The sequence below is a fragment of the Melospiza melodia genome, chromosome 12, assembly GCF_035770615.1.
Source record: "Melospiza melodia melodia isolate bMelMel2 chromosome 12, bMelMel2.pri, whole genome shotgun sequence".
Taxonomy (NCBI): domain Eukaryota; kingdom Metazoa; phylum Chordata; class Aves; order Passeriformes; family Passerellidae; genus Melospiza; species Melospiza melodia.
Window position 1 is genome coordinate 28,007,903 of NC_086205.1, and position 15,506 is coordinate 28,023,408.

The 15,506-nt window shown below is 50.6% G+C and overlaps 1 protein-coding gene across 1 annotated transcript; it reads left to right on the forward strand.

The window, feature by feature from the left end:
* Positions 1-10,297: 10,297 nt before the first annotated feature.
* On the forward strand, positions 10,298-15,240 carry P2RY12 (purinergic receptor P2Y12). Its single transcript, XM_063167492.1, has 2 exons — positions 10,298-10,405; positions 13,520-15,240. The coding sequence occupies exon 2, from the start codon at positions 13,537-13,539 to the stop codon at positions 14,542-14,544; it is 1,008 nt and encodes a 335-aa protein (XP_063023562.1). The 5' UTR covers positions 10,298-10,405; positions 13,520-13,536; the 3' UTR covers positions 14,545-15,240.
* Positions 15,241-15,506: the final 266 nt, after the last annotated feature.

Here is a 15,506-nt window from a genome sequence, read left to right on the forward strand (position 1 = left end):
GCCAGGAACACTGCAGGGGTGGCGGGAACACAGGCTGCAGCCAGGCTGCGCTCAGCCCTGCAACGGCTTCAATCAAAGGCAGCCACAAGCGCCTGAGTGCCTGGGCACATCACAGCATTCAGTCTGCAAAAGGAGAGAGGAAAGGGAAAATTAGCTCTAGCATCATTTGCTAGCATTGGTTCTCTCCATGTTCAGGGCATTTAAAGGAAAGCAAAATTAAGGCACTTAAGTGCCTGAGCCACAGCAGGAACAAACTCATAATGCCCAAGCCACAGCAGGAACAAACCCCACGGTGCCCAAGCCACAGCAGGAACAAACCCCACGGTGCCCAAGCCACAGGTGCCCGGCTGCACCGCCCTGGCACAGGGGCCAGCAGCTGGGGAGGGCAGCGAGGGCAGGAGGGTGTCCTGCACAGCAGGGACACAGGCAGCACCTGAGAGCTCTCAGAACCCTGCTCCCTTCCTGCCCTGCAGTCTCCCAGCAGGGCGCTCAGCCTGCACAAGAGAAGGGTTCAGGATGCCCCACTGCAGCTGTGGCACTGAGCACAGCGGGATCACACCCAAACTCAGTGCCCACCATCCATCTCTGGGCCCTCAGCTTTACACATCTGCCTCCTCAATCCCCAGCTGTTTTCTTCATTAGACACAGGGAAAATGCACGTGCTTCTAATGCTTTTAATTGAGTGATTCTTTGGAAATCTGATGTGCTGAATAAAACTGGAGTAATCCTGTACCCTAATAACTCCATGGGCGCTACAGAAACCGCCCCAGCTTTGCTCAGCAAAACCTGGTGCTTACTGAAGGCAGTTTCAGTGTTTTACAAGACTTCAGCATCTTTTCCCTTTCTGAAACCAAATCCCTCACTTTAAATATGTTGTGTAATCTCCTGGCTACCAGGCTGCAGGAACTGCTGAGGTTATCAAAGGCACTAACCAGCACATGGAGGTTTTTGGGGGCACAAACCCAGCCCACAGCACCTTCTGCTGTGCAGGTGTTGGCAGAGGAGTCTGCACCAGGCAGGTGCCCATTGCAGCAGCACTCTCCCATCAGTTTGTTCAACATATAAGAACTATTAAAAACCCCTCAAAAATGGATGAAAATTATATAAGATTAATACTTTTTAACTCAAAAGCTGCAATATCAGCATGATTGTATTTTCTCTACTTTTCTATAGCAAACTTTTCCTAGTTATCCTCACCTACCTTAAATATGTTTGGAAAAACTGTGGCAATAAAGGAAACAAGCATAATGAGAATTAAAAAGGATTTGGCAGTGACAAATGTTGGGTAAATTCATTTCCTAACCCAGCAAAGGCTCCAATCCAGCAGAAAGTCGTGTCTCAGAAGTAATTCAGTTTGTTCAGCTGTCTTCATGCAACTCTGGTTTATTACTAACGGTTTAATTTAAAAGGATCCTCAAACAGTAATCCCCATTTTCCCCCCAGCCTGTTAGCAGTGCAGCCCAAAAATCGAGGATGCCAAGTCAGGAGCAGTGCCCTGTGATGGGGCACAGCAGGGCTGGGGGCAGCTTGATAAAAAACATGTATCTCTCTGTCAGACTGCAAAGGTCATCTTATACATTTGTTTTCAAAAGCAGCATTTCCTTAAACTTTTTAGCCACTCTCTAGTATATTCTGAAGACTTTACACAGTTATAATACAGTTTAGTTGTATTTGGAGCTTCAGGAAGGAATATTTAATATCTATAACTGGAACCAAACTTTTAAACTTCTTCTTGGAGAAGTCACAGGAATGTTTCTCAATTCATCACACAGTGCTGCCCTCTGGAGCCGGTAAATCGCTGTAAAACTCTGATTCACTAACCAGAGGAAACGGACAATCCCCCACAATATAAAGCACCTATCTGAAATGCTGAAAAAGTGTGAGCCTGTGGATTTATTACATCTAGAAGATGGCAAATTACTCACCGTGGCTCTTGGTATGAATCAGAGAGGAAACAACCCAAAGGGCCTTTGTTCCTTTAATAGTCCATTAGTCCCTCACTCATCACAGAACCCCACCAGCTCTGACACGCCACCACAGGATTGTTCTGGCTTATCCACCCACAAAGTTCAGCACCTGAGCAGAGACAGAGCTACAACTGAGAGCAGAAAAGCCCTTTGAGACCCCCCAGCTGACAGAGGAGTCAGCCAAACAGGGAGAGAAACAGGACAGGGACACAAATCTGCAGGCTGTGCCCCCCAGCTGGGGCCAGGGGCTGTGAGGGCCAGCAGGGATGGCAGTGTGAGCAGGCGGAGGCACTCTGTGTGAGCAGGCACTCTGTGTGAGCAGGGGGAGGCACTCTGTGTGAGCAGGCGGAGGCACTCTGTGTGAGCAGGCACTCTGTGTGAGCAGGCGGAGGCACTCTGTGTGAGCAGGCACTCTGTGTGAGCAGGCGGAGGCACTCTGTGTGAGCAGGGGGAGACACTCTGTGTGAGCAGGCACTCTGTGTGAGCAGGCACTCTGTGTGAGCAGGGGGAGGCACTCTGTGTGAGCAGGCACTCTGTGTGAGCAGGCACTCTGTGTGAGCAGGGGGAGGCACTCTGTGTGAGCAGGCACTCTGTGTGAGCAGGGCTGTGCACAGCCCTGAAATACACAGCAGAAGGAAACGTGAGTTCATACCTTGATAAGTCGTAAGTAATGCCCATTTTCCTGCTGAGTTATGAAGAGACAGACAGGTTCCTTGTTGTTGGCAAGGATGTGAACTCCTGGTGAGGTTCTGGTGATTCCCACTGCCAGCTCCAGGCACACCCCAGCCTCAGGAACAGGAGCCTTCTCCAGGCATGGTCAGGTGGAGACCAGGACAGGTCAAAGTACCAGGGTATGAACAACATGAAGAACTCCACTGAAACATCAAAAAGGCCAGAAAATCATCTCAAAATCACAGCTACTTGAGCCGCAGCACGTGGGCAATGCAGCTGGATGCTGAGGGAATCCCAGCACACCCACGGATGATCCAGCTGGATGGATGCTGAGGGAACATCCATGGGCAGTGCAGCTGGATGGATGCTGAGGGAATCCCAGCACACCCACACCAGGGCTGGCCACACTGGTGCCAGGCACATTTCCAAACTCGTGCTCCCAGTGACTGCTCAGCTCAGGAACCCACAGCCCCAGCCCCAACAGGAGGGAGAGCATCTCAGACACCAGAGCAGGCTGCACAGCAGGACAGGTCAGTGTGGGAGGCTTTTCCAAACTGGTTCCATTCGAATGGGACCTGGGTTTAGCAGTTTAGTGTGTGAGATTTTCCAAACTGGTTCCATTTGGATGGGACCTGGGTTTAAACCAATATAACATGAGCAGGAAGCATTTCAGAAAGCTGCTGATGCAGTGACAGCTGCAGCTTGCCCCAGACAAGAGGAAGCCCACACAAACCTGGGTGAGAGCCAGCAGGGCTGCCAGGCCCTGGTGATGCTCCCTGTCCCCAGCTCCTTCTGGGGGCACACTCAGCCATCAGCCAGACAGAAACGGGGACAGGGCACACCACCACACTGCTTTCACTATTAGAAAACATCCACTTTCTGCATGAATCATTTCCTTGTACTTTTACTAAATTTAAGCAAGTGGCTTTGCAAGGTTTTGGGGGTTTTCTCTTTGTTTGAAGAATGTAAGTTTTCTTTTCATCTCTTCTTTAAATGCAACACAGAAGGTACATAATTCAAGTTTAGTGTCCCAGACATGAATAAAAGTAACTAAGTGTCTTGCAGGGTTCCCAAATTTAATAAAATAGGAAGAAAGTCCTAGAAATCTCTTCCCATGCCCACATTCCTGTATTCTTATTTTCTTCTATTTCTTCTTGTTATCACCAGGAATGTTTCAGTCTTTCCTCTTTTTCCCAGACAGGAGGAATGACAGAATTAAAACATGAGCACAGAAAACAATTCAAATGAAATGCTGAAAGTGACACACATGACACTTACTCTTAATTTCTTCACTGAATGCCTGTAAGCCCTTTTGCTGTGCTCAGGCCCCCCTTGGGAGGGGTTTGACAGGTCTGAGGTGAGTGTCCCCCTGATGAGGACCCCCAGTGTATCCAGCACGGTGGTGAACAACCCCTGAGAGTGAAAACAGGTGTTATCCTGGGATAACAGGATAAGCTGTGGCTGCAGGAGGCCCAGAGAGAGATCTGATTCATGGCAGAGGCTCCAGAGGCAGCTCAGAGTCAGCACAGGCTCCAACAGAGCAGGAGGAATTACAGTGCCCAACAAGGGGAATGCTGCGGGGACGAAAAGGGAATAAAGGCTCCAGTGCTTTCCCAAATGGAGGCACAGCCAGCACAGAACCTCTAAAGGAAGCAGTAACAGGATGAAAAGATAACAATTACACACATGCAGCCTAGGCTTAAAGCTGTAATGACAGGAGCCAGCTGAATGAACAGTGCAGAGGTTCCTGCTGCTCTGCAGATCCACAGCCCCCGAGGATGGCCTGCAGGAGCAGCAGGGCCACTCTGGCTGCACCGGTGCTCCCTGCACTGTCAGACATGCATGTCTGGCTGCACTGGTGCTCCCTGCACTGTGTCAGACAGTCTGGCTGCACCGGTGCTCCCTGCACTGTCAGACATGCATGTCTGGCTGCACTGGTGCTCCCTGCACTGTCAGACGTGCATGTCTGGCTGCACTGGTGCTCCCCTCACTGTGTCAGACAGTCTGGCTGCACCGGTGCTCCCTGCACTGTCAGACATGCATGTCTGGCTGCACTGGTGCTCCCCTCACTGTGTCAGACAGTCTGGCTGCACTGGTGCTCTCTGCACTGTCAGACGTGCATGTCTAGCTGCACTGGTGCTCCCCTCACTGTCAGACAGTCTGGCTGCACTGGTGCCCCATGTTTGTCAGCAGCTCAGATGCATTTGCAGGGCTTCGTGCATCACCTGCCTGCCTTTGGCATCGTCCTGGTACCGCTCTTCTCTCCCCTCACTGAGGATCTAGGGAAAAACATTGTACTAAGGTTCTTTCCTTCCTGTCATGGTCTCCCTCTAAGTATTGTGGCCTTTTAGCTATAAGGAATCATAAGATTATTGACCTCTTTATCCTTCTCTCTGTTTAAGGCTTAGAGCAGGCTGAGAAAATTGAGAGGAAGAAGTTAATTTGTAAAGAGCTGATAATCTGCTGTCATTTGTGTGAGTACATTGTCCTGCTGCAGAAAAAACCAATCAGCTTTGTCATGCATTTCATAGCAATATTGCTTGAAACACACTATTTCACAGTGGGTAAGTCAATACGTCTCTTGCACTGGATGCAGCTTCCCAGCAGGATCTGGTGGGGTCTCCAGATGAGAAATGACCACAAACTCAGGGAACCTGGACCAGCTGCAGATCAGGGACAACCCAGACAATGAAAGGAAAACCCCAGTGGCAGAAACCAGGGGGGGAAACCATCAAAGGAATGAATTTCCCTGGGATGCAGAGCTGTGTCCCAGCCTGGATCTGAGCTGAGGGGCAATGTGGGAGTTAAGCATGGCACCAATTGTCACTGTCACAGCAGCTGACAGAAACTGAGCTCAGGGAAAGGAGGCAGGCCCTGCTGGGCACTGGGGATGCTCAGGCTGAAGCAGCAATGGGGGCACAGGAACCCTGGAGCACCATGAGCAGGGGCTGTGAGGAGCTCAGGAGGAACAAAGGAGGGCTGCAGGCACAGCCAGCCTGGGACCAGGAACGCTGCTGTTTGCAGTATGCAAAACTCTTCAACACTCTCTCTGTGCCAGCTGGAGAGAGTGACAGGTTTTCCTAAGGAAGGACAGCTTTAAATACATACAAACTTCCCAGGATCAAGCAAGGGGCTGGGAAGACATGCTCTCAGGCTAACACCTTTATGGTTTTTCCTAAAAAGACCTGAAATCAGACTCCGCTTCGTTACATTTCTCTGCAACAAATTTAGGAGCAAAGATGTATTCACACTCACAAGAGGAACAAGGCCTCCCCCTTTTCCCCTCCTGGGACTGCTCCTTTTGGCACAGCTCTGTAATTCCCTGGGTTTACACCATCAAACTGCTGACACACACCCACCTGACAAAGGTGCTCACAGCTCTGTGCTTGCCTTTCCTGAGTAACCTGACAGTGCAGGGGTGCCAGGAGCCCTTCCCTTTGCTCATCCTGGCCCTCGGGCCGCGAGCACCAGGGGCAGAAGCGCTGCTGGCTCAGCAGGGACACGCTGCAGGAGAAGCACACACAGCACTGCAGCAGTGAAGTTATTTTGATACTTCCCATCCTCAGTCCCTTCCCTGTTTTGTCTGCCCGTTTTCCCCTTAAGTGGCAGTGCTGCCTCTGTGTCTGTTTCTGTTTTAGTCAATTAAATCTTGGCAGAGGCATTCAGTTCAGGAGGGCAGAGCCCCAGCCAGCCCAGCTGCACTGAGATCCCCAGCTCAGGGGCTGCCCCACGCCTCAATGGGACCCACTCTTCCCAACGCCCTTTCTCCAAGTGCTAGCTCTCCCTTTGATTTATTAACATCCTGTAGTTCAAGAGAGAATTGACCAGTGCCCCTCAATCTCACTGCCAGCCCGCTCCTTCATCCAGGGAGGATGAGAGGAAGGACCTGGCAGGGAGATAACACAATGGGGAGAGTGGCACCAGGGTGAACCCAGAGCCACCCCAGAACGCTCTGACAAAACTGGAGCTGCTTCCTCAGCACACAACTGCAGCAGCTACCATTTACCTGATGCTTTTCCTCAGCAAAGCCAGTAAAAATTCTGAATTACTAATGCAGGGTGCCAACAAGCTGAACGAGTTCCAGACCAAAGGCAGTTACTTGTTTAATAGCACTCACCATTTGTGGAGAGCTGCTCAGAGTGATGCTTTTCCAACTCCCACAGTGGCAGACACCCAGGATTTGTGGCAGAACACAGAAAGCCCATCTGAGACCCTATTTCCTATCTATATTTGAGAGGGACCTGCCTGAGTGTAAATGCACTGGGACTCGGGGTGGAGGCCAGGGTGAACATCTGGAACAGTCACACACGTGCCTGCAGCCTGCATGGGGGCTGACCACAGGGAAATGTGCCCTTGGCTGGGCTCTGCTCCTGCAGGACACAGGGACACAGGACAGCGGCCACGGTCCTGCCTTGCTCTCAGGGTTTCCTTTCCCAGAGCATTCCCAGCAGTGAACAGCACCAGCTGCTTCCCACACACACTGCCACAAACACACCACACAGGGCTCTGCACACCCTCACCAGCACCACAATCGCCTCCAGGACTGCACACACAGCCCCGCTTCGATGGTGCTGTGAGCAGCAGCCAAGAGGCGACAGTCACAACAAGAACAAATTCCAGAAAACAATTTCTCTGTGGCAAGAAGAGGAAATCTTGTAAAAAATGGGTATTTTTTACCAACTAACGTTTCCTTTGTACAAAATCCTCCCCAGCCAGAACGGCTACAGAAGCTCAAGAAATGAAGAAAGAATTTAATCTTCTGGCATTGAAACTGCAGCCTAACAGGTAAGTGATTAATTCAGCTGGGGTATGTGGTTATGATGGATTAATATCAAAATAAGCTGTGGGCACTGAAATAGAAAAAGGAGCCTGTTGGTTCACTGTGTCCATGTGAGCAGGGAACTGAACCACGATGAGACACTGAAGCCTATGTTGCTTTTGACACCATAGATTTAGGAAATTACTTCCCTTACCTCACCTGCATGACAAATGAGCCAAAATTAAATGCTGTAAATGCTTGAAATCACACTTACTCTCCATTTCCATGTCAGGCTCCCAAACAGCACAGTGTGTATCCCTGTTAGTGCCTCTGCCCTTCTCAACACTGCCAGTGCAGAGAATGAGTAATTTCAGCAAATTCCTCTAGTTTTACCTGCATCCAAACCATTTCCCAAACAATTGAGATTATTGGTATCAACTCCTCAGTAGTGAAACATCTGCAATTTTGAACTTGCACTGTGGATATTTTCACCTGTGAAAATATGCAGCCATCAGAAACCAGCTGTGGGTTCACAGAGGTGTGTGAGCACCCAGCATCACAGACTGAGGTGCGTAAGGCCCCTCTGCCAGCTCTGTGTCACTGCAGGACCCTTCCCCTGCCCAGCCAGCACTGCCATCAGGAGGGAGACCAGCCACAAAATCAACTGGCATTAAAGGATTTCACTTCGGAGATCCCATACAGTGTAACGTGGGATCTGGGGCATGATTCGGGGTTATGTAACAGCTGAAGAAAGAGCAGTTGACTCACCGCAGTGCAAGTTATGTTCTCTCTGTTCTAGAGTGAAACTCGTTTGGCTGCATTTAGAAGTTCCCCTTTGTGCTCTTACAAAACTGCTTCCTCTCAGCTGCTCTGCCCTGCCGAGGATGCCCCTCACTCCAGAGAATCACAGACTGCTTTGGCTTGGGAGGAACTTAAATCCCAAATCCCATCCAGTCCCATCCCATGGCAGGGACACCTCCCCCTGTCCCAGGGGCTCCCAGCTCCAGTGCCCAGCCTGGCCTGGGGCACTGCCAGGGATCCAGGGGCAGCCACAGCTGTGCCAGGGCCTGCCCACCCTGCCAGGGAACATTTTCTCCCTCGCATCCAATGTAAACCCAGTCTCTGCCAGTTTAAAACCATTCCCCCAATAAAAACTCTTACTGCTTTTAAAAACCAGATTTTTCAAAAATCTACGTAGACAAAATCCGTAATCTATAAATTACACATTTAATAACAGGAGGCAAGGACCTAATGCGGAACCTTCCCTCATTTCCAGACTCAAACAGGAAAGGATTGTCCTGAGCTGCTCAGTCTGAAACAGCAAAACTGCTGATACCAAACAACAACTGCTGGTGCCAAACACCAATTCCTGGTACCAAACAACAACTGCCAGTACCAAACTGTTCCTGACAGTCTGACAGCGATGCTGCTGCTCCTCCCTCCCTTCTGAGACACTGCACAGAGTGATTTACCGCAGTAACTCAGAGTACTCTGTACATTTTCACAGCAGGGATGAAAGTGAGCAGGATGCAGAGGCAGGCACAGGACGAACAGGAGGGAGGAGCTCTGCAGAGCTCACCTGCACAGTGCTGCTGCCCCTGCACGCGCCCAGCAGCGCTGCCCTGGCACTCGGGGCCCTGCCCAGCATCCCGGAGCTGGGAGCTGAGGGCTCTCCAGAAATGCAGCAGAGCCCTGGGCCCACAGCAGGCTGGGCTTTGGCTGTTGCTGTGCATCATCATCTGCTGCACCTGGAACGTGCACTGCTGGGACCCAAACCAGAGCTGCCTGCAAATGCACACGGCAGGAACGCTGCTGGCATGACAAAATCCTGCTGGGTTAACATTTCATACATGTTTCCAAAATCCTGCTGGGTTAACATTTCATACATGTTTCCAAAATCCTGCTGGGTTAACATTTCATACATGTTTTCAAAATCCTGCTGGGTTAACATTTCACACACATTTCCAGAATCCTGCCTGGGTTAGCACTTCATACACATTTTCAAACTCATTTTGGTAAGCAACATCTACCAGATAACAAGGCTGATACACCTAGTTTGTTCAAGTTTTCCTGCAAACAAAGTCTTGAATTTCCCAACCAGTTCTTGGACGTTTCTAGGACTGAAATTGTGAGCAGCTGGGTAAGGCCCAAGACCCTCCTCCCCAGCCTCTTGCTGGGACATCAGGTGTCCCTACAGGGCACAGAACTCCCCCCCCAGCACTGCCACCTCCTCCAGTGTCCTGACCTGTGAGATGCAGTGGGACACAGGGAATTCGTTAAGGAGAAATGAGAAAATATATCCAAATTAAAAGCTACATTTGGCAATAAGGTGACTTAACAGACAGGATCTGGAAATCAGTAAATAGAGATTTTGATATTAATGATTAGACAAAAGGGCAAGAACTGTCCCAGGCCAGGAACACCAATATGAGAAGTGGTTTTCTTGAGGGAGAAAAATAGTGTTAGTGGGGAATGCAAATTTCACACCCAATATATTCCAAGGAATATTTGTCTCCAGCATAAGGTTTTGTATCACAGGGACAAATTTCCCTAATTGGCCCAACTGGGAAGACTTCCTCATTACTGGAAAGAATCCATGAATTGAAGTTAAAACACCTCCTGCAGCCCTGGGACCCCCTGTCACTGCCAGCCCCTGCCTGGGGCTCCACATCCTGACACCGCAGGCAGGAGGACAGGTCATTAGCAGGGTAATTAATTACAAGGACCGTGCCTGATGTTAACCCTCTGCTCCGACAGCCACTGCCACAGCCAAGACACAACTCCAGGGAGCGTTCCACTCTGGGACAGCCCTTGCACCAGAAGCAAGACTGAAGGAGTGGCCAGGAGATAGAATCTTTAAAAAAAAAGTGAAGGAATTATTTTAAAAGAGGAAGTTTACGGAAGATAAGTAACTGTTCCAGACACACGAAAGCAAACACACGCCTCCCTCACTGACACACACTCAGAGACACTGCAGAGGAGACCAGAGCACAGCAACCCACAGAGGGTGAGTCTCCAAACGTGAGCATCTGTGAATTGTAATTTATTTATTATTGCTTCAAACGCACTGAGAGAAACAGCTGGTCTTTCGGCAGGCCAGAAAGGAGCTGAAAATGTTCCTGTGAACACACAGTGGGGTTGGGCTTTTGGAAAGGAGACCAACAAGGATGTAATGTTACTGCCTTAAATATAGCTGTTTCAAAATGTATACATACATTTTATTAACAGTTTTCAGGAATTTCTAACTCCACTTGACAAAAAAAGGTGCTTCCAAACAAGTTCTGTTTATCATATCTTCAACAAATTATTTACTACACTATATTATTACTAGACCCTATTTTGACTTGTTATTGTAGATTTACCTTAACAAAACTTGTTATTTTTGTTGTGTTACTGAACTTTAGCTTGTAAGCAGAAGAAATTAACATAGACGTCAGACATTTGTGTAGTTCTATATTTCCTATTTCCTTTTCCTGGTGTTTCTGATTAAATGCTACTGCTGCCAGGTGTCTGTAAACCTACTAAAATATTATTACTGAGAAATACTCTCCTGCCCCCTATGAAATGGAACCACAAACCTGAACTATGCAGACCCAAACTAGGGACAAAAACCAGGAGGGGGAACAGCAACTGGGGCAGTTTGTGGGTATCACAAGATGAGGATTTGCATCTGAAGGGTTTCCATTCCTCCTTTACAAAGTAAAAGCCAAAAATATGCCATACGGGAGCCTAATCCTTTTTTAACTTAAAAATCAAGGAACTGAACATTCAAGCATAAAGCTTCACAAACTCAAACGCGTTTGTGCCTCTCCCCGCACCAAAGGACGCCTTTACAGAGCGCTGCAGCTGAGATTTGGCAGGATTTCCATCCAGCCCTGCCTGCGCTGCCCCGCGGTGCCCCAGAGCCGAACCGGGCACCCCGACCCGCGGGGGCAGCGGGGGCTGAGGGGGCTGAGGGGGCTCCGGTGCCGCGGGGCTGCCCCGGGACGGTCCCGAGCCGCGGGCACGGCGGCCCCGGGCTGACACGGCGGGAGCGGGAGCGGCCTCAGCCCCGGCACCACAGCACGGCCCCGGGCACCGAGCACGGCCCCGGGCACCGAGCACGGCCCCGGGCACAGAACAGCCCCGGCACCACAGCACGGCCCCGGGCACCGAGCACGGCCCCGGAACCGCACAGCCCCGGGGACAGAACAGCCCCGGGGACCGAGCACGGCCCCGGGGACAGAGCACGGCCCCGGGCACCGAGCACGGCCCCGGGCACCGAGCACGGCCCCGGGCACCGAGCACGGCCCCGGGCACCAAGCACAGCCCCGGGCACCGAGCACAGCCCCGGGCACCGAGCACAGCCCCCAGAGACAGAACATTCCCCGGGCACCGCACAGCCTGCGGGGACCGCACAGCCCCGGGACCGCACAGCCCCGGCACCCCGAGCACGGCCCCGGGGACCGAGCACAGCCCCGGGGACCGAGCACAGCCCCGGGGACCGCACAGCCCCAGGGACCGAGCACAGCCCCGGCACCCCGAGCACGGCCCCGGGGACCGAGCACAGCCCCGGAACCGCACAGCCCCGGGCACTGAACAGCCCCGGCTCTCTGAGCACGGGCCCGGCACCGCACAGCCCCCAGGGACAGAACAGCCCCGGGCACCGCACAGCCTCCGGGCACCGAGCACAGCCCCGGGGACAGAACAGCCCCGGAACCGCACAGCCCCAGGGACCGCACAGCCCCGGGACCCAGAGCACAGTCCCGGGATTGCACAGCCCCCAGGGACCGCACATCCTCCGGGCACCGCACAGCCCCGGGACCACACATCCTCCAGGCAGCCCAAACACAGCCCCGGGACCACACATCCTCCAGGCACCAAACATCCACCGGGGACAGAACATCCCCCGGGCACTGCTCATCCTGCGGAACCGAACATTCCCCAGAGACCAAACAGCGCCCAGGGACCGCACATCCTGCGGGACTGCGCAACCCCCATTCAAACCGTGCCCCGGATCAACACTCTGCGGCACATCAGTAAACAGAAGACAGATGTTTACAAACCGTGACACTTACTACATACAAATCCATTGAAAAAAAAGACGCAGCTCCTAAAGTGGTGTCTTGTACACCCCAAAGAAATTGAAATATGTGTAGTTTGTTTCATTGTAACTGTTTATATTTAGTCTTTCAATTACATGTAAATATCATATAACATTGACTTACTGTATGCAGCTTAAAACCTGAAGCACTGCTCTACAAGTCGCATAAGGAAGAAATATTTCCTTCAATAATAACCATCCCCAAAGTAACAAATCAGTACTTTTTTCAAGGACTTTAAAAGTTTTGAGAAACAAGGCTGTGTACAGAAATAACACTAAGGACTCACAAGCCCAAAAGGGGCAGACAGGAACGCAGCTCTGTGCTCAGAGAAGTTGCACAATCTGACAAATCCCCGCTCCCTTTACAAATAGTGCCTCTGGGAGTCAGTCAAAGGCAGGAAGCAATCTGCTAATTATTTCTTAAAATTTCATTTCTCCCTCTTTTCTACAGAAAACAGAAGCAGAAGCTGCTAGTGCATCATCTGGAATCCACAGCTGTCACTGGCTAAGAAAGCAGTTTGGAGCCAGAGCAAGGTCTGAGCCTCAGGCCGGGGATGCTCAGCTGCTCCTGCTGCCTCTGCCTGCTCCGAGGGGCTCCCCGGAGCCCTCCTGCCCTGTCCAAGGGCCCCTGGCTGAGAGCAGCCTGTGCCCAGAGCACCCAGCTCCTCCTGGTGCCCGCCCTGGCCCCGGGGTCCATGTGCCCACTCTGCCAGGGCTGCTCCCACAGCACGGGGCTCGGCACGCCAACCTGCTTCATCTTCAAAGCAAAAGCCTTTTCCCTACTTTCTAGGAAGAAATACAACTCTGTCAGGGCTCTGGGCATCAGCTGAGAGCACATCAATTCCCTGAGTGCCTGTTTCCCACAGGCAGAGCCCAGACACAGAACCAGCTGCATCACCACACACCTGAGCCCTGCCCTGGCCCAGCTGGGTGCACTTGTTCACAACACAACAATTCAAAGCTGACTGAAAAGGCTGAAGCCTCATAACAGATAAAACTCTCAATTTCTTCTTTTTTCTTTCCTGTTTGTTTCTCCAGGGAGAAGAGATACCACAATGCAAATGAAAGCCATAACCCAGTTCAGCTCCTCCAGGAATGACAGCAACTGCACCAGCGACAGCAGGATCAGCCAAGTCATCTTCCCTTTACTCTACACATTTCTGTTCCTGGTGGGGATCACCATGAACGGCCTGGCAATGTGGGTCTTCTTTAAAGTACCCAGTAAATCCAATTTCATTATCTTCCTCAAGAACACTGTGATTTCTGACTTCCTCATGATCCTGACTTTTCCCTTTAAAATCCTCAGCGATGCCAAGCTGGTGTCCTGGGTCCTGCGAGGGTTTGTGTGCCAGGTCACCCAGGTGGTGTTTTACTTCACCATGTACATCAGCATCCTGTTCCTGGGCCTGATAACGATTGATCGCTATCAGAAAGCCACCTCACCTTTCAGAACCTCCACTCCACGGAGCCTCCTGGCCGCCAAGGTCCTGTCCACAGCCATCTGGCTGTCCATGTTTGCTCTCTCGCTACCCAACATGATTTTAAATAATAAGAAGAAAACACCCAAGAACGTAAGGAAGTGTGCTCTCCTGAAATCGGACTTTGGCTTAGTCTGGCATGAAATTGTGAACTACATTTGTCAGCTCATCTTCTGGGTTAACTTAGCAGTCATAGTGGTATGTTACATCCTCATCAGCAAGGAACTGTACAAATCCTACAAAAGGACTCGATGCACAGGGAAGGGGTCTAAAAAGACTGTCAATCTCAAGGTTTTCATAATAATTGCTGTGTTCTTTGTTTGCTTTGTGCCATTCCACTTCACCAGAATCCCCTACACCTTGAGCCAAACGAGAGATGTGTTTGACTGCTCTGCTCGGAACGCCCTGTTCTACATGAAGGAGACCACGCTGTGGCTGACGTCCCTCAATGCCTGCCTGGATCCCTTCATTTACTTTTTCCTGTGCAAGTCCTTCAGGAAATCCCTGCTGGACATGCTGTGCAAGCACAGGGCAGTGTCAGGGGCACAGACTAAGGGGGATGACTCTGACGAGACGCCGCTCTAGGTCCCAGGGCTCCTCTCCCCTTCACACGCCTTCACTGGGGGTGGCAGGAGCACAGACCCACGAGGAGCATCCAGATCTCCACCGACCTCCTCAGAAACAGCCCTGCAGATGAAGCACGAGCACCCTGGGACCACCACCACTGCTGCAAAAAGAGAAAGCTTAAATAAACACCAGAGGAGTCCCCCCAGCCTCCACCCTTGCCAAAACCAGAGCTCCTCGGCTGTCAGACCCCAACCTCCACGGCTGCCAGAACTGAAAGGTGGAACTGCGAGGAAAAACTTAAAACAGAATCATGAAATGCTACAGATGATACCATGAACTGTAAAGATGTTGCAGAAATAGCTAAACTTGGGCCAGAGTAAAGTTCATGACAACACAAGACCTGAGAAATGCAGATAAAATGCACAGTAGATGTCATTTTTCAACACAGGGAGTTGTCACCCTGTATGCAACTGGCAGACAAACAGAAACATAGAGAGAGCCATTTGGGCAGATTTTTGGTAACAGAATAACACTTTGCTTATCTCATTCTATGCTTGCAGTTCCTAATCCATTGACCAATAATTAATAGTTGTATTTCAGAGGAAATTATTTCTTAATTAGGCTTATCTTGATATTAATTAAATCCCCAAATCCTTCCCCTTACTACATAAATAAATGAAGTAATGTTTTCACAGAGAACATTATATTAGAAAACATACAAACACTTGATTTAAATCTTACTGAGAGCCTGGGGAAAAACAGGCTCATGGTAACTCCTTTACTGATGATTAAGGGCAGCTTTTTCCACTATAAAAAATACTCAACCACTTCCTTTTTGCACTTGGATAACTTGAAAAAAAAACAGGGAAGTATTTTCAAGTACATGACATTTTGAGGTATCACAGCAATTACCCATGAAATAGATTGTGGGCTATTGGAATAAGTTGTGGTTCATTTTTCACCACTGCAAACAGCTCCAG

What these genes read in the sequence shown, in the direction of transcription:
- P2RY12 (XM_063167492.1), top strand. Translation starts at nt 13,537, where the DNA reads ATGCAAATGAAAGCCATAACCCAGTTCAGCTCCTCCAGGAATGACAGC.